The following is a 24,432-nucleotide window of genomic DNA, read 5'->3' on the forward strand; positions in this document are numbered from 1 at the left end:
AAGGAGGAAGCCCAGCCAAAATAAAGGTCAGGGAAATTTGGTCTCCCACGAGCCCCTTCTCACCGGGACAGCTCCATAACATAAGGTAGGGAAAACAGTATGGAAAACTGCTTCATGACTGGAACTGACAAAATGTAGTGAGAGCACCTATGTCCCTAGTTGTAGACAGACAACTGCATGACCTGAGACAACAGTCATGTCGGCAACACTTAGCTGATACAACACACTCTGATACGCCCGACGTATGATAGTCTCCTCATCATCAATAGCGTTTGGACGCTTATGTGAATAAATGATAAATGTCGGAATATCATTTTGCTGGTGTGTTGTCAACTTCCGTCTGAGTGACACTTTTTAGTGAGTAGACTCGTATGAACGTTGGTGGGTGCAATGGAAAGCATGGAGAAAACCGAAAAGAACCAGAACTGTGTCGTCGTGGAAGGCCTTAAGCTTTCATCTTTCGCTTTGATCTAGTGAAATGAACCAGACTTTTAATAGTATTCTCTTTTTCATAGCTCAGTAGAATCTGATTCAGATTTATTGCCATGGTCAGTGGGGATCCCGCTGACTAGGAAAGTGCTTTGGAATAACATGCAGTCAAAAACATATTAATAGTAAAAATAAAAATGAAAATAAAAAAAATAATATGGCATTCGTCCAGTGATGGGCTGATGAGGCTTCATGAAACAGTGTCTTCAATTTTACAGCCCATTACATGGCACTCCTTGCTTTAAACTCAGGAACAACCCTTTTTTTCCAATGAAACCTCACATGATTTGAACAGAGAGTGCCACCTACTGAGCATCATCAACCAGTATTGAATCAAAGAACCCACAGACACACGGTTACGTGGACACCAAGTTCACCATTTATTGTCTATAGTTACATGCATACTTGCTTACAGTTGGTTTCAGTGTGCAACACACAGTTTTCTTTTGTTTCACCCCAAATGATTGACTTTACAAGCTGCTTGACCAACGATCTATACAACATGTCTCACGATTGAATCACATAATAAAGTATCGATACAAGCTGGTTGCCATAGCTACACCATGATGAGCTAAATCTTTGTTTCAGAGGGAGGCATTCTTCAATGTTGATCGTAGAAAAGTTTTTTTTGTGTTGTTGTTGCAGGTATTTTGGCAAATCTGACATAATTCAAGTGTTTACAGTCAAACGTTACATTCGTAGACTCTGATGCTTCAATGTAGCCACGGCTTTTAAAATCAAAAGAGAGAAACAAAGGGATCGGAGGTTTGCTCTTCGTATGCTTGAAGAATTCGACACTGAAGCTGTCACAAATTTCAAATGTGTTTGCCCCAAATCTCACTCCACACGAGAAGGCTGTGTCTCAGACGTTATTTACAAACCTAACCAAAATGTAAAGTGTCATTCCCTCTGATCATCAGACACCAAATGAAAAGTTAAAATCGGATATTATCTGGGGGATACTTTTCAAAGGTTGACATCAAGTCTTTTTTTATGCTGATGACTACAGTATGAAGCGCTGCAGTGCACTGTGGAGAGTACAGTTTATAAATCACAGACTTGAAGCTGTTGAGTCAGAAGGACCAACATGGGTTGCATCAGTCGGGCAGAAATACTGTATCAATGGAACCATTTGATTTGTGCCACTTGTGTTTACCATCTGCTGATAGTGTCAAATGATCTCTACTGCCACCCTCAGGAGGCTTTGCATGATGTGTCCCCCTCAGTCCTTCCAAACAATAATAATGTGTGAGCGTTGTCCACAGTGCACGAGCCGATTGGCTTCTTTTTTCACTGATATATATATATTTTTTTCAAATCAGTTTGACATTATTTCCCTGGTTAAAAAAAAGCCTTATACGAAGATGATCTCACGGCCGAGCCAACACAAAGATATGTCGAAATCTCACTGCTGGATTTGCTAAAAACCTTTCTGAAGTAAAAAAACAAAATCTGGAACTTGGTTCCCTGCACAACTGTTATTAAAGGCTGATCTTTAAATGCTATTCAAGTTGAACAACTAGATTTGGGTTGATTCCCTCTGGTTCTGTGTCTCAGTCCTGACTTTAAAGTAGAAAACCCTAAAATAAAAAAAGCGAACAACGCACTGCAGCACATTTTCAAGAAAAGAAACCACATTATAAAACACTACAGCCGACCGAGCCGAACCTAAACCAAAGGAGAGAGAGAGAGTATAGTTAATATTACTGTTGCACGTATGTATGCAGCGTCCCGGGGCTCACTCAGACAGCAGGGCTGATCCGGGGTCAATGAGAGCGAGTGACCTTTGACCCGGAGCCGGGTAGACTAGCTGTGTGAGTGCGTCCAAGTTGTGGCGAAGCGTTTATATAAGACCAAATATCACAGCACAGTCACTGGCTGAAATGTTAGCGTTAAGAAAACAGAATGGCAGAAGAAGCGGGAACTTGCCGCAGCACTGCTGGCTCTCAAATCTCAGTGGGTGGCGTCACAGTTTCACCAAAAACTCCCCCCTTTCCCTTGAAAGCTGGAGAACGATACACATGAACAAGTACATATGAGGGTCACAACTACAGCCACTTTGTCTGCCCTTGTGGTCATTACAACATCTGACAGAGAGCAGTCTGTCTGACGGTCAACATTCGGTCACTTGCACCTCTTCCAGAATTTGCAAGGGGAAACTTAAAAGTCACATTGTACACGTATGATGGTCTGGGTTAGGTCCTCTACAAGTCATAGACTTAACACAGTTTGTAGGCCTTGGACGTTTGATCACCAACCAGTGAAATAAAACAGATATTCACTGCTGAATTTTGAAAAACAAACATAAAAAACATGGTGCTTCTTAGACAATTGATGCACATGTGTAGATATGGTGAATGACCTTTGACTTGCAGCGGTTGTAATGACCAGCGGGTTCCTCAGAAGTGTAGCTCCCCATGGAAAGGTGCGACTGTTGTAAACAGATGAGTTTCCTCACAGGATAAATATTCAGTTCCCTGATCTTTTTTTTTTAAACTCCTTTCAATATCTCTCAAAATCTGAAAACATTTGGCAGACAAGTTAAAGATTGCACTACTTCTTCTTGTGCTATATCAGTGTTTTGTAAACACACCATCACTCAGCAGGGCTCCACCCACAGCTACAACTGGTGTCTCTCAAACAAGAAATGAGGGAGAAGCTGCCAGATGACTTTTCCACACAGTAGCAGCAGTGTTGATATGATGGTGTGCACCAGGAGTGGGTTGGACACATCTTTCTGGGATGGCGGTGCCATGGTTAGCGGGTGAGCTAACCACTATAGTGAGCTGTCGCTGCACAAGTGCTCATGTTGAAATCTTGTTAATGGTGGTGAATCTTTAGTAAAACAGACAAACATCACCACGGTTCTCCCCTTCACGTCCGGTCGCCACCACCCACCAAGCCGAGTCGTCTCATCTCTCCAGTTGCTCGAAACATTTTTTTCTTTTTTTTAGTCGGACCACTCGTTCTCGTCCAGCTCAGAGTCGTCGTCGGACTCGCTGTACTCCACGGCGATGCGGCGCGACAGGATAGTGGCCACGTCATTACCCACCGGCTCCCGCTTGGCCTCCTGCTCCCTCTGCTCCTGGACCTTCCTCAGCTGGATACCTGAGCGGGAGACAGGCGAGTGAGGCAAGCTGGATTGGGACTCCACACAGTTCCACACACAAACCTCTGCGTATGGCTGCCAGCAGGTCGGAGCGGGCGTCGCTCATGGGGATCATCCCCAACATCTTCCTGGCCGGAGGTGCCGCGTCTGCAGCGGACTGACCCACTGTGGCGTGTGGAGGAGACGGGTGAGCGAGGTGACCCGCAGGGCCGCCCGGCGGAGGGGGTGGAGGAGCAGCGGGGGGGGCACCTGAAGGAGGGTGAGAGGGCGAGGGGACGTAGTTGGCGGGCGGCGGAGGGGGAGACGGTGAGTAGGGACGGGACAGAGCGGAGGAGGTCGGGGGGACAGCAGAGGCAGCACCGGCAGGTGGGTTAGCAGCGGCGTCGAATGCAGTCTGAGCAGACGGGATGGTTGGGGGAGGCGGTGGCGGGGCAGGTGGGATGTAGTACTCTGGTATGGTGGAAGGCTGCCCGCTGCAGAAGAGAGTTTTTAGAAAGGCATTTAAAACACAGAGAGCAGCAAACAAACAAACAAAACTCAAAACCCACCCGTGTCCACCCCGGTAATCTTTAACCGACTGCTGCCGTGGCCCATTGACCGTGGGGTCTCCGCCAGCTTGGACTCCGTGTCCCGACGGTTGCCTGCCCAGGGAGGCCACGTGTCTCCCAGCCCCTGCTGCCCCTCCAGCTTGACCCTGGTTACTTGGCCGAAGAACCCGGTCCAGTGACTGAGTCTGAGCTGCTGCACTGAGGTGGTCCCGGGCATGATGGTCAGCGTGCCCCGCGTTGACAGCCTGGCCGGAGGGATGGTTGGGACTGGCAGGATAGGAGTCTGACGCCATTGACCTGAGTAAGAGGCTGGTTAAGGCACACAGAATACACGACAGCAGACGCATGAGGATGCATGCAATGACATCAGGGGTGCAGTTCTCCCCCATCTCCAGAAGAGGGCGGTGTAACCTCATCTTACATGCAACTCCTCGTTAACCCGCAGCTGCTGGAGAGTTTGAGTTTTCAGCGGTAAAAAAGGGCGTAAAATGGCTGACATGCTGGAGTTGGTACCTGCTGTCAGGTGACAGAGAGCCCTCTGACGACATGCCGTGGTAGGGGGAGGGGGTGAGGCGCGCATCAGGTCTGAACTCTTTGTCGTAGGCAAGAACGTTCCACTCCTGACGTCGGTTCCTGGCTTTTCGCACCTGTTTTGGTCAACAGAGATCATCATGAACCTCCCCCCCCAAAAAAATCCATTCAAAACAACGTGACAGATGGGGGGTCTGGAAACTGATGACTCCAGTCGGGTGAAAAATTGAAACTAACTGAGAAACAAGGACTTGCTTAATTAAGAGCAAGCTCACTGACAAACCTTTTTTTTTTCTCACTCTCTGTGCACATTCAATTCTCTTGTTATATAATACACTCTTTCCTCTTCAGATCATTTTCATCAACTATCTTACAGTCAATGAGTTATATAACCCGGGCAGAAGTTAAGATCATCTACATTCACTTCCTTGTAGCCCCTGTGGTCCTCCCAGATCTCCAACAAGGTCCTACACAAGACTGTCTTATTTGGGGCAGAAGAGGGAAAACTCTCAGCTCAAGTCCTGCGAGGATGGTGAACTCACGACCCAGTGGATCTTTACAACTCCGGACCCATTTCTCCTCATTTTTGAGAAGACGTCCCTCAGATACCCACCAGCATTCAATATTTAATGGTGGACTAGTGTTTAAATTTAGCGGTGTTATTTATTATTCATCAGTATTTCATTCTTTCAGTTGTTCTGAAACATGTCCATGTCTATCCATTTACATATTTCAAAACTATTAATCCACTTTTAACCTCCTGAGACTTTCTCATACGAAGGCCTCTCAGCGCAATGACTAAGACTTTTACTTTTACAGACTAATACTTTTTTTCCCCAATGTTGACCTATTCGCCATGTGCAGGGTCAATGCAGTCTTGAAAATATTTATATAAGAATTGTATAAGAATTTCAATGTTATAAGTAGTGGGTGTAGTGGAAACCCTGGTCATTGTGTAGAGAAAAACATCCCTGAACAAAAGCATCTGTTTGCTTTTGTTCAGGGATGTTTTTCCATGTTTGTTGTTGTTGTTGTTCTCATTCTAGCTGCCACGTGTCTTGTGCATCAGTGTGATCAGTGGAGCAGGAACTCCTGCACTTACAAAGGTTCCCTGTTGTCTGGACAGAAAACTGTTATATTAAATTAAATTCATATTTTAACACGTTGTAATTAATTAATCATAATAAACTTGTTAAATTCCCACCACCAATAAATATAATAATAATATATATTATTATATATAATATAATTGCAATACAAGGGCATTAAGTTGGTCGTCCAACTCAGTGGTCTCGACTACAACACTAAAACACATACATGGACATTTGGGCAGAGTGTGTTCAAAAGACATGACACGCCATTTAAGGACTATCAAGAGATCAGAAGGTCACAGTGCACCACCTGGGACCACAGAGCAACGTGACGTCATGAAGCAGTGTCCTCAATTTCAGACCTAACCAGGTGTCTCTGGCTTAAAAAATGAATGAATGAATGCTTATTTCAATCTCCTCTGATACAGTCTAAATGTGTTGCATGAAAAGTTATATGCCATTTGTATAACTATGATCTCACATGGCCTCTTAATTGATACATTGCATACAATCCAGTCAATAGCTTTGCCTTCTTACATGATACAGAGATTGAAAAAGAGTGAAGAACAGTTCTGCCTGTTATAAATGAATGAATGGGGGGGCTTAAACAGCCCTGAGTGTGGCGCCGGTCCATGGGCAGGTGTGAGGAGTGCCAGCCAAACATGGAGTGATAGACAAGAGTTTAATGTGAGCATGTTTTCACTGACCTTCTTCACCTCCCTGCTGGGATCCTCCACCTGCCTTTGTTGCTCCTGAAAGACACAGATGAACAGAGGAACGGATAGAAGAGCGGAGAGAAAGTTTGTCAGTACTTAAAACGAGTCCTGCTGCACGTGAGATAGAGAGAAACCCCATCCTTCATCATGAGTGAGTTCACACACGCGCACACACACACCACGCCACACTAGTCTAGTCAGCACTACGATACTATGAAGGATGTCAGGATGCTAACAACAATGGACTGCAAACACAAAAGCAAAGACTGAGGGAGGGAGTGAGGGGAGGGGGCAAGCAAACAAACACACCAACATCACGTGTCTTTGTTTGTGTCGCTTTCTTGAGCATTGTCTTTAATGGTGCTACTACTGTCAAGTAAAGGTGTGTGTTTAAGTGAACTGCAGTGGGAATAGGGAGGGGGGAGGCATAGGTCAGGGTTGTCTTACAGAGATGGACAGGGGGCTCCTGGGTGGGGCCTGTCTGGAGTGGGGCCTGTCAGGGTGGGCCGGACAGCCCTACGGAAACATGGGAGAGAGACAAGCTGGAGCGTTAAACTGAGCAGAAGAAGAGGAGTGGGGAGGGAGAGGGGGTCGGGGGGGAACATCTGCTCTTAAGCCGAAGACCCCTCCACCAACAGGGGGCTCTCTTCAGGGACTCAAACCTGTGATTGTGATACAGCTGTATTTCTGAGGGGGGTTTTAAGGATGGCAGGAGGGAAGATAAAAAAAGCATTATATCCAACACAAATATTGACAAAGCGTAGCAGAGACATGCAGCAGGAGACGTCCACTGCTTCACTCTGAGGAATTTAGAGTTTTGGGACCCCTGAACGTTTGCCCACATCAAACACTCATCTGTCAGCATCACAATCGAACTGAACTGAGGGGAATCTGGCACCGTCAACTGATTTCAGGGCCAAATGTATTTCTCAGGTCGAAGAGTGAAGAAAATTGAAATATTGTACGACATATTGATCTTCATTTATAGCTTGGTTGGAGGCTACGTCCCTGAATACACAAACTGAATCAGCGTTTGGAGCTGTAGTTACAGGTTCAGCAAAATAAAAATGGTTCACCAGAATGGCTCGATGTCAGTCTGTGACTGATAATTCTCCTCATGAATATCAGCTTTTCTCTCCTGATTTAGCCCCAATATACTACACAGTATGTGGGAGAGTTTAGCAACTACAAGAGCTAGAGGGTGGTGCAACACTCACAGAATAAACTGGTTACACAACGTTGTTAAAAAATAAATGTCAGTTCCAGCTATGATCAAAACAACCTGGATGATTCACTTGGCTGTCCGACTCCTGCTGCATGATCGACACAGCGAAGCTCAATGGGGACCAAAGCAAAACTGAACAGCTATCAAGAACACAACAACGCTGCTGGGAAATAAATTTGAAAATTAAGGCTGAGAATGAGTTATCAATCGTCCACGCCACCATCCATGCGCCTTCATTAACACCGAAGTAAAATCCGCACCTTTTGTCGCCTCTTTTCTTTGCGCTTGTCTTCAGTGGCCTGCAGCATCTTCTCTTTCCAGAGGTTGAAGAAGTACGACGGGTCTGTGTAGAACTTCAGCGCATCTTTCTTGTCATCCCTGGACATGAAACGCCAGGAGTCAGGTTTGAAGATCAAGAAGGATTCTTGAACTCATGTACAGTCCAAGTACACCGACCTGTAGGGGCTGAGGATGTTGAGAGGGGGAGGTTTGTCGCAGCGATGGTACATCTCCACCACTGGGTTAGGGACAGATGTCCTCGACACCACCTGCTGATCCTGGATGGTGCTGCTTTTGAAGGCCTTCCTCATGTTGATGTCCTGAAGAGAGACTGAAACAAAAAAAAAACCCAGATAAGTAAAACCTTTCAAGTCTGCACTGATCACTTCAAGTTATTTAGTTATATTCTTCAGAAGAACTGACAGGAAGACAAGAAGAATTTCCAAAAGTCTGGAGGCTTCTTTTGTCTGCCAGGTTCTCCCCAGGATTAAGGGACACCTACACTGTAGTAGCATATGGGTCTCAAAAAACAACTTCAAAACACAGCGCATAATACCAGCATGTGACATTGAAAAAGGTTAAAAAGTTGAGTTTTTCAAACTGGTTCCCAAATAAAGGGCTAAACCAAAAGTTACGGCAAAAAGTTATGGACAGATCTTTATGTAATGAGGTTCTTCTGGTGACAGTTGTGCACCTCCCTGTCGCCGACTACTAGTTATGATGCTGTGTTTTGCAATCCCTATTTCTTTCCATTAGAGGGTCAAGTAAATCGTGTTTAAAAAATATATATTCATGTGGAACAACAGCTCAGCAATTGTACTCAAGGGTACTCAAAATTTGTTCCTCACAAAACACACACAGTGATCTGCTTTTAATTAAATGTTAGCAGGAGAGTTTTCACAGCATCAAGGTTATATTTGACTGTTTTTACTCTAAGCAAAGGCCGACTTGTTTGCAGCACATATTTTTAATTTGCCTCAACAAGCGAGATTTTGTTGAAAGGTGTGCTGGGAACATGTTGATATGATGCTCCCAGCACACGTGGTAACAATAAAAATCAATGAGAGTGAAAGGACTGTGAGAATTGTGTTTTACTATAAAAATATGTTGAGTTCTATGAATGCATAGTAATAGTTATACTCACAATAGTTCATAAACATCACATTTCGAATGCACCCAACTGTGACACAAACAGTGTAATAGCTCACATAATAGCACATTCACGGTGCATTATATTTGTGTGTACAACCATGATCTCATTCAAGGAGACAGTTGTGTTCAGCACAGGAGGAGGACAAGTGAGTGCAAGGCAAGAGTTGTGTGTGTCAATCCCGTGGGAGGTTTAGCATCACTGTGGTGTAACTCAAGAGCCGCAGCACTGAACAGATGGCTCTTAAAGATACACACATACGCACAGTTAAGAATACACAATGAGGTTAAACCCTGACATGTGACATATGTTTTCACCAGAGCCTGTACTGTTTATAAAGTTGTGTGTGGTTGTATTAATCTGCTTACCCTACTGCACAATGCTGTCTTGACTTATCAAGTACAGTAACTGCCATAAGAGGACCACTGAAGATGCACTCATTTGAACTGTGGCAAACCCAAAACTCCCAAGTGGAATAGTGGTTGGAGACATCTGACTGATTCATGTTGTATGTGATTCACAGTTCTAATATGAAGTGTCATACATATTCATACCAGCGCTTACATGACTTACAATTGACTTGTAGCACATAATTCCACTCCCATTCATTTCTATCTATCGTGGTCAACCACTAAGTCTCGCCTCGCCAGGCTGAAATACAGAAACAAAACAAGCCATACATATCTATTTGTGGCTCATGGCTGCGTACAGCTTGTTCCTGTGGACCCCTGCCCTCCCACCATCTGTGTGGCAGGGCAGGGTTCCACACTCGGAGGCAACACAAATAACACGTATTAACCTTGGATTAATGGTGTGCAGGTGTGTTTTGTGTGTCCAAATGACACCCAGATGTGCGTACATAAATAAAAAAGTCTACATTTGAATTCAAGCTTTTAGTGCCGCTATTCCGCCACTATACACATCGTCTGTACAACACAATGGCACCAGAGATTGTAGCCACAATCCTCATTCCGGCCATGAAAATGCTGAAAAATGTTCCCGATCACACGCTGCTGTGATGTCATCACCTCATTTAGCCTCTGTTTTGTTTATGCCACTAAATTAGTTTCTATGCCGAGTTAAACAAACAGCGTCCATGCAGGAATGTCTTTGATCTAATAAACACTTTGAGGCATAAATCTCTTCCTTAGATGAAGACTCACATGATTTAAGGGAATAAACGGTAGAAAGCTCCTCTTTGTGCTATTGTCATTTATGAACAAACATTATTCACTCAATTTATCTGTTTTTAATGGATATTTATTTGACCCTACATCAATGACTTTTGGAGGGCTGGAACCCATGGCATTTGAAGTGGGCAGAGGACACCCGGGTTAGGTCACAAGTCAAGCTCAGGTCACATTTTAACAGACCACTGGCAGATGATTTAGAGGCCTCTGCACTTGGAGAACGTACAAACTGCACACAGATCTGACACAAGTTCACTCGGAATCCTGTGACCTTGAGGGAGCTCAGCTCAGATAAAGGACTGCTTGTTGCACTGTACTTCCTATCACCTCCTGTTCTCCAGGGACGGGACTATATTCACAAGTCCTCCAAGTGCATGACGAAACTGGCGGCGCCAGTCACTATGTCAAAAGACACAGTAAGGGAGCTTAAGTCCAACATGGTTCTAGCATTTGACAGTTAATCACTGTCACAGAGGCAGAAGATGCTCTGCAGGATCATGGCTTCACACAGTTCATGATTACGTCTTACACACGGCTGAGCTGAAAACCTCTAGAAGCCTTGGGAGGCCTGTACTGTCTTGACCTTCTCGTGTAACTTGACAGAACTCGAGGTGAAATAAAACAGTCACAGCGACTTGGGACATCAGTTTGCCTACACCTTGTTTTTAAATTCTCTATATAAAGCTGTTCAAATGCAGTTCAAGCTGACTTTATCCACACGTCAGGATTACTGCAGCACTTATGGGTCTTCACAAACAGACAGCGAGGAGAAAGTTCTGCTCTCAAAGTCGGAAGCCGACGTCATTGTTTGACAATTGATGTTTGTCTTGGTTGCTTTTGTTCTGCAGGCCTGCCCAGCCTCCTCAGCTTTGATCACTGTCCAAGGATTCCAGAAAACCAGCGGCTAATGAATGCTCATTCGCAGACGTCTTCAAAGAAAGCTCTTGACTTCTATCACACTCGCGCACACGCCTCATCTCTCCCAGTGGAAGGTTATTAACTATTCATTTAATCTTCCTTGTCTCTCACACGTCCCATCACAGTCAGAAATGCACTTATTTAATCTTTATTATTTATTTAATCGTTTTTAGCTTCATTATATGACATACTCACGACATGTTCTGACTATTACAGCATTTCCCCTGTAATCTACTGTAGTTCTCTTAAGCAGGCAGAATCAAAAACCTTCCTACTTTACTTCTTCTTGTTCTATCTGTAAAGCATTTTGAGAGCAGTGTTCTGCAAGGGACAGTTAATATTATTATTATTATTATATTCTTCATCCCTCCTACAGTGCTTTTATGAGGAGTTATTATTTTACATCAAAAATGAGTAAACTAAAGGCGATTGATGAAGACGACAGAAAGACAGCTGGTTGTGTTCAGTTGGAGACAGATCCAGTATGAGTGTGTGTGTCTATGACGGGAGAGGATGTTGAGAAGGAGAGGAGGAGGGTGAATAAATGAATGAAAAGGAAGAGGATTGCTGAGCTTTTCATCTGTGCTTCTTTATTTAAGTCTCAGTGCTGCAGAATGACTCGGCAGTATCAGAGACGGGGATGAAGAGGAGGGGAGGAAGAGGAGACGGCTTTGGAGAAATGCCTTGAGAAGACATGAGGGAGGGAGAAATAAATGCAATGCAGTGAAAATAGCGTGAAAGGAGTTTGAAGTGTTGCCGGTAACGAAGTTCACCCATAATGTTCCAGCTGAAGGAGCTCAAAGACTCTGTCTCCCTGAAGTCTACACAGTCCAGAAAAGTTTAGTTTGCCCACCTTGCATTTACATGCTATTGTCCTGCTTCCGTATTTGCTGTTATTCAACCACATTCATGTCTCTGGCCGTGAACAATGCACATGTACGTGTCTACGTGTAATGTCTTGGTCTGTCTGTAAAGCACTTGAATAGTGTTCTGCAAGGGACACTTATTATCACTATTATTATATTTATTTGCAAGTTCAACATTGAGTTCTGATGACTATATAAGCCTAAGTGATCACAGCAGCATGTGCTAAAATAATAAAACTAAAATAATAATATAATAATACTTTGTTTTGAAATACGACATGAAAAACGGTTACGGTTGGTTTGACCGTTTCTTTGGAGGAATGATCTTCAACCAGCTGGCAAGTTCACAAAGGGAGTAAAGTCAGCTACCAAGAACCAATAACAAACAATCAATTAAAATGCAAAAATAAATAAATATAATGCAAAAAAAGAAAGATAATCACCTTATTACCAGGATACTATTCTGTTGGAAGAAACCTCTCATCATTTTTAAACCAACAGCGCCACCAACTGAGCTCCGAATATGAGAACTCTGATTCATGAGGCCCAACCAGCCCATCAATACTGAAACGCCTCAAGGGCCTCAAAAACAGAGCATACAGCACAAGTGTTGTATGCAACTGAAAGTGAAGGGCAAGAGGAGGTCAGGCTCGTGAAGACACAGGGATGAACATGTGACTGGTTTGGTTTAAATCAGACACAGTTAACACGGTGGTAGCAGACAAGTCTCATAATTTACACAGGCAGTGTGGTTAGAGCTGCACAGAAGTCTCATAAATAAACCATCAGTGAGGCTATAAACTGCTGCAAGGTAGTTTAAGGGGAAAAGCCCTGAGAGACACACGGCCGTACATTACTGGCAGAGATGTAGGGGCTCAACGCACAAACTCAAAGCACATTTGACACTTGTATAACCAAGCTAAATGTCTTGAAATATTTCAAATACACTCAAAAGCCAAGCAAGCACAGGGAGCCATGAGAGCAACACCATGAAAGGAAGATACCTTCTTCCACAGTGGAGTCCAGCTGAGTGACTTTGACAGCGAGCTGATCCACTCTCTCCTGCAGGCTGCTCATCCTCAGGTAGAAGCTGTTGGCTTCATTGAAGAGCTCGCCGAAAATGTCCTCCGCATGTCGACCTGAAAGGATAGCATCCAATGCTATAAATATGTACCATTATATTGCATCTTACTACTCCAAACGAGACATTACTTAAAAGTATTTTAAGTACATGCTCAAATCAAATGATCAGATGTCTCTCAGGGAGACAAGTTAAAATGTACTATGGGGGGTAGAGGCGCAGAAAGTAGCTAATTTCACAAGGTTAGCAGGAAAAACAAAAGAAAAATGAAGACACTTCTCCCTCCTACAGTTCACCTGTTGCACTAAATATGCTCTCAGCAAGACAGCTGGTAAAAATGATGACTAGATATACTTTCATAAATTGGAAGCAGTAAATGAAAATACTCACTGAGGCCCCCAAGCTGCTTTATGATGGCTGCCAGAGTGCTGTTAGTCACACACTCCAGCTCGCTGGTCACACCATCAGGCAGCGCCCCGCGGCACAAGTGCCTGGGCTCGATGTTCCTCTTCACCAACGGCATGACGGTCTACCCCTGTGGAAACAATGGAGAGATGAGAGACTGAGGGAAACAGCTGTTCATCTTTCAATGACACTTTCCGTTACATTAACTGTTTTTTGTGTATATATATGTGTGTGTGTGTGTACTTGGTTTAGCTAACTTCTGAGGACTTATTCTTGGAGACACACCTACTTGTGGGGACACTTTTCTTGTGGGGACCCACAAGGTTAAGCCTCAATTTGAGCATTAAAACTCATTATAATTATGTTTGTTTGGTTGGTTACAAGTCTTGGTTAAAGTTAACGATTTGTAAGTCAATGAAATGTACCTTATATTCTTATTGGTCCAATCTTTGACACTGATCTTGTGGGGACATTGTGGTGAGGTTTTGACAGTGAAAACATCCAAATGACAAGGTAATTATACTTTTTTTGGATGGTTAGGTTTTAGAGGCCTGGGGACACTTTATTCCAATGAGTGGTCTTCATAAGAATAAAGATATAAACCGGACAAAAACAAGTTGTGATGCTATATAAAGCCTCAGGCAGAACCTTGATTTAGAACAATGTCTTTAACAGGAAGGGATTATACTTAAATTATGAAATATGAAGTTCGGCCGCCTTCCATTACTGTCACTTCACAGCAGAGTTCTTTTTGATGAGGAAGCAGGAGATGAAGGTGTAAAGCACAACACACAAGGGAGGAAACTTCACAAGACATTGTGCCATGAGTTTCAGGGACTTTTGTGTGTTGGATTGTGTGCAAGTTCATTGTGTATATATTGATGCAAATAACAAGTGCTCACTCAAGAAAAGGTCCCAACAAAAAACGCTACTGAAACGTGCTTGTAAAAAATTTTTTATCTTGAAAAATTTAGAAGCCACATTTAGACAAGGAGATTCTTTTATTCCATCATTCATGTTGTACTCAACACAGTACTAGACATCATGCTGTTTTGATGTAAATGCAAATCATTACAGTCTAATGAGAACACAACAAAAGAAAGTGAGATCAGTAATGGTGTTATGTAACATTCAATCATGAACTTCTGAGAGATGGTTATAAAACACTTGGTTATTCCCAAAATACTTTGTTTATGGCTTGTCACAAGATTAAAAAATGAAATATATCAGCACTCGACTGCACCAAACAGCTGGTAACAACCAGCACAACTCAACACCAGTGGGCTCATCGGGCTGCAGAGAGAGCCTGAAGTGCAGAAAGTTAGAATTCTATGTAAGCATACATTACACTGGCACACATAAATAAATGAATAAATAAATACCACAATGAGGTCTATTTTCACGACCAGTGACAGCATTTCTTGTCCAACAAATTGACATAATAAATCCCAACAAATAATCTCAAAATGCCCATGAAAAGTGAACGTAGGTGGATGGTCATTTGAAAGTCATAAAGAATGGTCAAGAAAATGTAACATTTATGATTCATACACATTAAAGTGATCAGCATCATCATCATCCATCAATCTACACTCGAGATTACTTACAGGAATTACTTACAGAGACACCTAAACCCGCCGGGGAAAAAAAAAATACGAGAAAAGGGACAGAAATTATAAGGACTGTCACTCTCTTTGCTTTTTTTCGATCCCTCAGCTCAAGTTGATGATGAATGTGTTGCTGTTCTATGTATGTTTAATGTGCAATTGAAATAAATATTTTTGCATTATGTTGTCAAACAAAAACAAATATTGTAAGACTCATCCTTGCGCCAGTCCAATGTCCAATGTTGCTTAATGATGTAAGAGGAAACATTTTAAAATACTTATAAATAATAGAACAACGCCATGAAATTGCCTTCCTTCACATCCACAAGTAAAAACCTCCAATATACGACCCCCATAAAAGAACATCTCTTGGCCTAAATCACTGACCAGTGTGTCGACCAGGCCTGATGATGACTGCTGTCAAGTTTCTTTCCAATAACACGGCAGCTTTTGAACTATTCATCTTGTCTCAGGACAAGAAGCCGCCGTGCATTGCAACTCCGTCTCACAAAACACTGTTTAGTGTTCTGACATTTAGTTACACAAACAATCGCAGATCATTTGCTTTCCCAATATGAGTGTGAGATTAAGTTTCATTTAATGCGTCGCTGCATTCATGGTTGAGCCAGCACGATGTAAATAAAAACTACACCACTGCTCTTCAATCATAAACAAATATCCACTGTGGACTCAACACACTCTGGCGCCTCCCACTCTGTAATAAGCCTGTCTGTATTTTCACTCTCACTCTCTCACTCTTTGCCACCTCACTGTGAGTTCACTATTAAATCTTTCCTTTCCGACGGGCCCTCCCTGTCTTGGAGCGTGAGGACGCTGGTGCTGGCTGTGATGCTGCAGACATTTAACCCGGTTTTGTGAGGCTGGCTGCATTAAATCATCAGGGTCTCTGATTCACACACATGTGCACACATACACACACGCCGTGCCTCAGGCACTTTCTCTCCTCACACATGCACATTCAGGTCAGGGAAGGGGAACATTCCTGACACATTTGGACTTCTGAGGGTCACAAATTGTGGTTTAAACAAATACATTGAATTGTGAACCTTCGTGACAGAGTTATTGTAATATGTACGCCTGAGCTGCTTAAATAACTGAAGAGGCATTGGAGAGTTTGCCTATCGAGCACTGACATAAAACTATACAAATCCCTGATGCTTTTGACAAGAGAGGGATAAAGAGGCAGACTTGATCCAAGAACCCAGTTAATATTAAACTCAGAGGACTGAGAATCCATCAACTGCATGTGTCACTTAAAGTATGCTTGACATTGTCAGGGTGTAAACAGAATAAGCCAAAAAGTTGGCTGTCAGACTGTCTTGCAAAGAGCAGCCCTAACAAGACTTGTCACAAGATTTGAGGTTCACCCCGAGGCCAAGAGGCGAAACGAAATCCTGCTCTTCTTCTCAGCAAGAAGTATTCAGATGACCAATCAATCCACTGATATTCATGAATAAAGATCTCCAAACTAGAGCCATTTCTGATCAATAATGAGATCAGACTCGGACTTTCAATACAAAGCATTTGTCTATGCTTAAAGAGCAGCAGTCAGAATGGTTCAGGGATTTTGGGAAATCTGATTTAGGGCAACTAGATCTCTGTGCAACAGATCTCTGGGTAACAGAATTAGGAATGTGTTTCTCTACCGCGAGACAAAATATAGGCTGGAAAGACTCGGGATGCAACTAATGATTATTTTCAGAGTCGACCAGTCGACATCTCATCGACATTCACTTCACTTTCAATCTTTTGGATCGATCATGAATCTTTGGATCGCGATGGTCATGTAACCTCAGCCATGTCTTTTCTTACTGCAGATTGTCAACAATGACTTAAACATTAAATTTGGTCAATTAGCACCTCTTCAGGGTTACACAAGGCCACCACCAAAATAATGTGACTCAAACTACATTGAACACATTGAAACAGAACGTTTATGAAGGCATGCAAGCAAAGGGAGCATTGATCTTAAGCATGTATGCATGTGAGGGCCTGACTGACATGGACTCTTACACTTGAGGAAATTACAGGCAGAATTTAAAAAACAGGACAGAATGATTCACCACCACAGAATCTGTTGGAATAGCGGAAACTGCAAAACCTCACATCTACAACCGCTAAGCTTGTGTTACTGCACTGCCAAATTTCTCACTCTATCCCCAAGGAAGGCAGTCTGGGACATTCAATGATGGTTATTACAAGAATGACTAATTTAGTAAAACACACAGTGATCTCAGACGGTAGCACCAACATATTTCTCTATGGACTTCCTTGAAATCCATGTATTAACTCTCTCAGCGTTTCGGTCATACTCATAATAAGGCTCAACATGGCATCTGATATGAATTACACCAGGAAGCAACCGTGCAGTCCAGCAGGGGGCCTGAGACGCACTAATGCTAATGCTATTACTGCTCCGGCTGCTCTGCTTAAGCACACACAAATAAACACAGCCACACACCCGACTGCGGCGCAACACCAAGTTAAGTCTGTCTCAGTCTGTGGTGAGAAAGGCAAGTGCTCACTCCCCACTTTGGCCAGCTCACGTTGAATAGCCATTAATTGAACGTTAAGTCGAAATATATTTAGCTTTAAAGGGAAACCAAGTAAACACAGAACAACAGGTTGATGGCTTCAAATACCTAGACTTATTCAGCACATTGATTTATTTTCACAAACTATTTACGAAAGTAGGGTTTATTTGATACTGAAGAGTGATTTTTAAACTTTTTACTGCAACTTGTCACATTTATGTGTGTCAGGTCAAGTTCCAGTTTGGATACAATATACATGGTTTACACAAAAAAATTTTGTTGATAGTAAATAGGTGCAAGCATTGTTTTCGCTCGGACTGTTATCCACTGTGTTAAAGGGGGGAGTTCTTTCACAAGATAAAAATGACACAACCAGTCAAGTTTCAGATTATTCTAAAAAGAATGCTAGACCATCAATGCCCAACTGCATCAGATCAGATTGAGGCACTGGTGAAACATATCAAATGGGAGTTGAATTTTCAACAAGACCAGTTTTATCTGTTTATTTATTATATTGTATTCTAACATTCAGTAATACTGAATGGAAAATTTAGCTCCAGAAACACGAAACTATTCTGTTTTATAAAACTGTAATAAAAAAACAGTAATACTGTTTTATTACGAGGAAGCTTTCTACTTGCTTCAATTCCAAACCAGACTCAGTGATTCCCATGACAGAATGCATTATTTAATTTCATCACCTTACATCACGGTTCACTTTCACAACACCAGCAGTTTTTGGAGCGTCATATAAACCCTCAATTCCTCATTCCTCCTCCGTCCTGAACTCCCTCGTCCTCACCCGCCTCTAGCCTGACTCGCTTTGATGCCAGCGTTTGCTGATGATTCGGGTTAGCAGCCCTTGAACGAAATTATCACAATTACTGTTCCACTTCCCCCCTCTGCCTCTGCCTCCCCAAAACAAATTATGCAAAACAGGCGAGACAAGAGATTTAATGTCTGCCTCTTGCTTACTATAATTTCCTCCCTTGTTTTCTGAACAGGGTGGAACGGAAGCTGGGTCGGCAGTGTTGCCATGGTTTCAGGGAAAACATTTTTGGCTGGGTAATGAGGTGATCACAAACAGAAGGAATGATTCTCATTTTAAAATAGTCCTTAATAATTGATTCACTTTTGACGTAAATACGTGTTAGGAGCAGTACAGCGATGTGTCAGTCATGGATCAAATCCATGAAAGTCAACCACTCTCACAGATGTTGTCACAGGACCTGTGATTTCAGCCACAGTCAACAAATAGCACTATTACAGGGACACGTTGGCATGCTTTCTTCTCAGTGTTGTTGTTTGAGATGACCAAAAATCTAAGTGAAATTGTATTAAATCAAATTGAACCAAAGATGTTATGTTGGCATTTTACTTCTGCTTCAGCAAAGTGGCCAGTAAACTAGTCAGTGCGGAAGCGATGAGAGTTCTGTGAGATGCATTCATTCAGTGTTTGCTTCTGTTCGTGTGTGTTGTGAGAATCCCCCTCGTGCCCCTTTAGCGAGCCCGTCTCTCACAATTAAATGTGCCGGCCTCAGCACGATTGCAACAAGTCATCCGGCAAAGCCATGTGACCACACACACACACACACTGAACTGGGTCTGCTGGGGAGGCTAGGTGGACACCAGCATCAGGGGTGATGTCTATGCTGAGGGAAGGGAGGAATGGATCACATTAGCGTGTGATGTGATGTGTCACAAATGGCCCAGATTCAAGTTAAGGTTGTAGCACTGACTTGAGCTAATCATTCATGCTCCAATGGCTTTCCAAAAGTCAATGTAAAAATTCATAATAGATTATCAACTGTGTCTTCTTTCAGGTGAATAAGTCAAGAGTGTTAATCAGTTACACACTACTACGACTACTACTACTCAGGGGATTTGAAAAACAGACCTGAGAACTTATCCTTCTGAGAAGTAAGAAATCCCTATATAGCAAAAAACCCAGAGCATGACCTTTGATCTCATCCCGAAACGCAACAAAGCGATTACAGTTGTCGATAACTACAGCTCACACACACTGGAGAGCACCGGCTGGTGTCAGATCAATATCCCCGTGCACAAAACCGCCCGCGTCAACCTACATGTTAAACACCACCACGAACGTTGTTGGGTGGTGAGCAATGAGCCGCATTGATCGCTGGCGCAAAGGATGGAATTGGAAAAAAGCAGCTGAGTCATCAATTTTCTAATCAGTCCAAGGTGTGAAAATGTAGCAGGAAATGAAATAGATTAATAGATTAAAGACTAAAGAGACTTGCCTTCAAAGCTGTGTGGCGAGGGAAGGAGCACCAGCCGAGTGTGTTTGTATTTGATGGAACACTATACCGGAAATAGTTTCATTTGATGTACAAAGGGGTTGTGAATTAATTTCGAAGTTATATATAATATATAACAACACAACAATTTGCAAAAAGACAACTATGTTTAATCTGTGTTAATTTGAAAAAAAGTGTAATTAAAAACGTGAAACCAAAGAGACTGACAAAATCTAATGAAACACATTTCTAGAGTGTTACAATCATGATGTTACACACGGAACAGAAAGCTTGATGGCTGTAGCAGGTGTTGGGACAGTGGAAACATAATCGTGCCTTCACAACTTAAACTGTTAAGACTGTGGCGCTGCAGTTACAAATTTGAAAGCATGGGTCCATTCAGCTCACTCACTCACTGAGAGCGAACAGAGCTGAAGAACATCCCTGAGTGGCTACAACACTGTCTGAAGTGCGAGAGAAAGTAGCAAATACACCGTCGAAAGTGAAAAAAGTGCTGCCCTTAGCATGAAAAACGATGAGATTCAACAGATCTGACCTGTAAAGAAGGTCAGATGTAGAGCGCGTGCACCTTGTGGGGTCTGGAGATGATACATCACGACATGCTGGGATAGTGGGGGTCTGGTGAAATACAGACTCCTGAGAAACACAGCGCTCATCCCTGGAATCCTAATCATCTTCTGTCTCAGCACAGGAACAACAAGGAGACATCAATCTCTTAGCAACACAAACCAGGCAGGACAACTAAGATGGAGTGCTCTTTTAGACTTGGCAGCTATTCATTGCACTGATTTAGAGAAAGAGGAGGCGTTTGTCAACTAATCGCAGCGATGAAAAACACCAACCTTGTGGGAAGAATGCTAACTATTCCATATTGACCTTCATTTGGTTTTGGCGTAACAATGTACAGAATGGACTCAGTTAGTAGATATGCATGTAATGCCCTACATAACACTATACATATATAAATAAATTCAAAAATGAATCCTGAAGAAAATAATCCAGACATCTCCAAATAAATATTCATAATGATACATACATGTCTATTTTATACGTCAGTTTAGATGGAGCAGAGATGGTGGGCGAAGGTCTGGCCTCTGAGGGGTTTTGCAGTAGAAGGCGTTAAGCAAAGGAGTGTGAAACTTGGGCTGGCTGATGACACCTTGGAGCCGTTCGAATGAGGAGTTCGATCTCTCTCTTACTTGTGAGGAGACAACAGAAACCGCTCTGAATCCGCATTTGTTCAACTCCTTCATGCCATTCTTTGAAATCCTATAGTACAAGTCTCTTGTAAGGGCAGCTGAAGAGTTCATGTCTTGTTGATTCAGTTTCATATCAGTTCGCAGAACCAACACAAGTGCTCTTGTTCTGGTTATTCTTTCCAATAATGTTTGTGTAAATCAACAGTTTTGGCTCCTCGGTGAGACAATAACCAAGTTGCACATTGTCATTTTCACACAGTTTTATTAAACTGTGGAGCAGCAGGCTATATTTAGCTCTCAGCTTGATCCCAGCTGTAAAGCGTTATACTAAAAAGATGCACAATTATGTGCGTATGTGTCTGTGCTTATCCATTTCTGTTGCCTTAAATCTCCACTGGGACATTAGAGCACGTCAATGCTATAATTTGCTTATGTAAGAAATCAGTGCAAGCTTGTCTAAACACAACTCTGCTTCCCACTGAAACACCATCACAACCTAAACACAACACCATGTATGCCCAGGGAGGAGGGCCAGCTTCTTGAATTTCCTAAGGGGCCACATCTTCAACATGTGAGGGGCTGTTGGGCCAAGAGACAGAAAAAGAGACTTGAATTTAACATGATAAATGATCATGCAAAACAAGAAGACAACAGGAAAAAGGTGAGTGGTGCCGTGACCTTAAAAGCTGAACATTTTATTTGATCATATATGATTTTGATATGCTTTTCATTTACAGACTGCCAAAACAAATCATAAATATTGGAAGTGCAAAATATATTAGCAACAAAACTATTAAAAAGGAAATAAAGACAGATATAATAGATGTATAGATATGAAGGAAATATTCTACAGTATATTTCATAGGTTTTTAAGATCTAGTAATTTCTTTTGTAGTTTTGCTGTGGCCTCACTGAGGGCCCATGATTACTGTACAAGCAAGGCACTAACTGTTTTCTTGAGACGGGGGCAGCAGTAGGAACGAATCATGTTCGATCAAACAGTTTGAGATGCATGTTTATTTATTTTCCCAGACTGTTTATTTCAAGTTTATGAAATTCCGAAGGCTGTTCAGCCTCTACAAGAGTACCATCATCTTCCAACATCTTACTGCACACGTGCAACTGAGTCTAACGTCAGGCGTCATTGCCACTTTTCAACATTTTTTTCAGTTAAAAAAAAAAAAAAAAAATCCAATCAACCTTCACATTTTAGCAATGACTCTCAACTCAAAGCAGAGTATTTCACCGTGCATCGCAGTAACTTCCGTATCACTCTACCATAAGGCCACTACTCTTTAATATAGAAAGGCAAAGGTGTGGTGCTGACAAAAAAAAAGGCCTCTGTGAAACTGTGTGATACAACACTCCATTCCAGAACCACCGGGACACTCACAATCTGAATTAAAATTCTCTATTAATACAGTAGTTTCGGGGATGAAGCAGCCTCGAAAAACGGGACAGTCAACTATATTCTAACTATATTCTTCCAAGACACCATTCACATCTCTTAAACTAATCCATTTGACCTGAAGAAGCAGGGCAGTGTTCACCTGTGACAGAATGCCGCTCCAGCGGCAGCAGGCCCAGCTCTTGCTGGTCAACCCATCTCTGTTGAGGAGGTAGCATTTATTTGCATTGTATTGAATTTAAACACGCAATTCTTTGAAGCCTAGGTGAAATTGTGGCATTTTGGTGGTAAAACTCCACTGAATAACAATATGAAAGCAGCCTACAAAGACATCCCAGACCACAACATTTGGATAACAAAGCCATCACCACTCAGGTAAGAGCTGGACCCTGTTGTCTGAGTCCTGTACACGTGTAGTAGTGCATCCATGCGCAGGTGACCATCGCCAGATCGCACGCTGATAACGAAGGGATCCACAAAATTAAACGGTGACATCACCACTACTGGCCTCAGTGCTCTGACTAGGCCACTCATTCTCCCACCAGAAACAGCGGGGATTGTTGCAGTTCCCCTCATTTCTCGGCTTGTTATTGACACAGGGCGTGTAATATGTCAAGCCTGACATCTATCTATCGACACCTGCCAAATCCTGCGACACCAACTGGTGACATTTTGTTGCAGGAGACTCACCTGACCAGCCTCGGGCAGAGGAAACATGGAGGGAACACGAGCGCTGGCGTTTAGCATCGCGCCCGCACATAAATAAGGCTAACAGTGTCGTCTTATGTAGCATTTGCGAGTGATTTACCGGCTGCGGCTCCTCCCGACGCTGCTGCTTCTTCTTCCGCTGCTGCTGCTCGCTCGGATTTAAAAGGCTGCTCCGACACCTCCACTCATTTCAGTCGTCCATGTTTCGCCGCGCGCAGGGCAAAGGATGGGTGGAAGGATGGATGCAGGGGTGGATGGTGCGAGCTGAAGAGGAGGAGGAGGAGGAGGAGGTGAAGAGCGGAAGCCTTTGAAGTGAGGAAATCTGGGTCCCCAATCGCTACCAGGCTGCGTGCTCTGACTGGATTTCGACGGTTTCCAAGGCAGCGGCCGTCGACCTGACAGCGTCAAGTCGCGTGAAAGCGTCCGGTACTGCTTCCGGTTTTAGTACAAAATAATACGACCACCCTAAAATAAATGTCAATAATATATAAACGCTTGTAACTACGAACTCGTATTATTATTTACATTGATTTGCGTTATTTATATACGCCCGTTCTGTAATTCTTGAACGAGCGTATATAACGTATAGTTATATTTGAAGTGGTTGTTCCCATCGCTACTGTAGTATCCGGTCACTAACAGAATTTGCTTGATCACAGTGACAGACCGCGGAGATGCGGCTCAGTCGCGCATGTGCGCATGCGTTGCGGACCATGCCGATGATGGCCGAATTCAGCAGAAACGCTCGTAGGTTCCTTGTAACTGCGGGTTTTAGGATAATCGTGTCATTGATACTATGAATGCACATTTGTTTTGACAGAATTCCTTTCATCTAAAGCGAACGAGTAATAATTAGACATTTGGAGCAACCAAGAGAGGAACAAGAATGTGTCAGTGCTTAGACGCAACCGCCTGTCTCCAGCAGGCTCAGACCATCTATATCTGACAGATTAACCTTTGCGGATTATGTCGCCATCCCCTGCTATTACACGTCTCACCACTCGGCGGGGATGTTGCTTTACAGTTACAAACAAGACGACGTGGAAACGTCAATGACGATGTCGCTGTCCATGGT

At 43.0% G+C, this 24,432-nt stretch overlaps 1 protein-coding gene across 2 annotated transcripts; it reads right to left on the reverse strand.

The window, feature by feature from the left end:
* Positions 1 to 840: 840 nt before the first annotated feature.
* On the reverse strand, positions 841 to 23,780 carry zgc:109889 (uncharacterized protein LOC553542 homolog). 2 transcript variants are annotated; one of them, XM_053859803.1, is made up of 11 exons: positions 23,458 to 23,780; positions 13,584 to 13,728; positions 13,117 to 13,251; positions 8,166 to 8,319; positions 7,970 to 8,087; positions 6,932 to 7,000; positions 6,476 to 6,520; positions 4,660 to 4,793; positions 4,147 to 4,443; positions 3,662 to 4,071; positions 841 to 3,597 (listed from the first exon to the last, which is right to left on the reverse strand). In XM_053859803.1, exons 2-11 carry the CDS (start codon positions 13,714 to 13,716, stop codon positions 3,440 to 3,442), a joined length of 1,653 nt encoding a protein of 550 aa, XP_053715778.1. In that variant the 5' UTR covers positions 13,717 to 13,728; positions 23,458 to 23,780; the 3' UTR covers positions 841 to 3,439. The 2 variants fall into 2 exon arrangements, with proteins under 2 accessions (XP_053715778.1, XP_053715779.1); XM_053859804.1 differs by lacking the exon at positions 6,932 to 7,000 and having other exon boundaries at positions 23,458 to 23,778.
* Positions 23,781 to 24,432: the final 652 nt, after the last annotated feature.

This window comes from Synchiropus splendidus, chromosome 3 (genome assembly GCF_027744825.2).
Source record: "Synchiropus splendidus isolate RoL2022-P1 chromosome 3, RoL_Sspl_1.0, whole genome shotgun sequence".
NCBI lineage: Eukaryota > Metazoa > Chordata > Actinopteri > Syngnathiformes > Callionymidae > Synchiropus > Synchiropus splendidus.

Excerpts from the sequence above, each read along its gene's own strand:
- zgc:109889 (XM_053859803.1), bottom strand. The coding sequence starts at position 13,716 with ATGCCGTTGGTGAAGAGGAACATCGAGCCCAGGCACTTGTGCCGCGGG. Across the intron at positions 7,001-7,969 it reads AAGAAAAGAGGCGACAAAAG|GGCTGTCCGGCCCACCCTGA; the intron begins GTGCGGATTTTA and ends ATGTTTCCGTAG. Across the intron at positions 4,794-6,475 it reads CCAGCAGGGAGGTGAAGAAG|GTGCGAAAAGCCAGGAACCG; the intron begins GTCAGTGAAAAC and ends TGACCAAAACAG.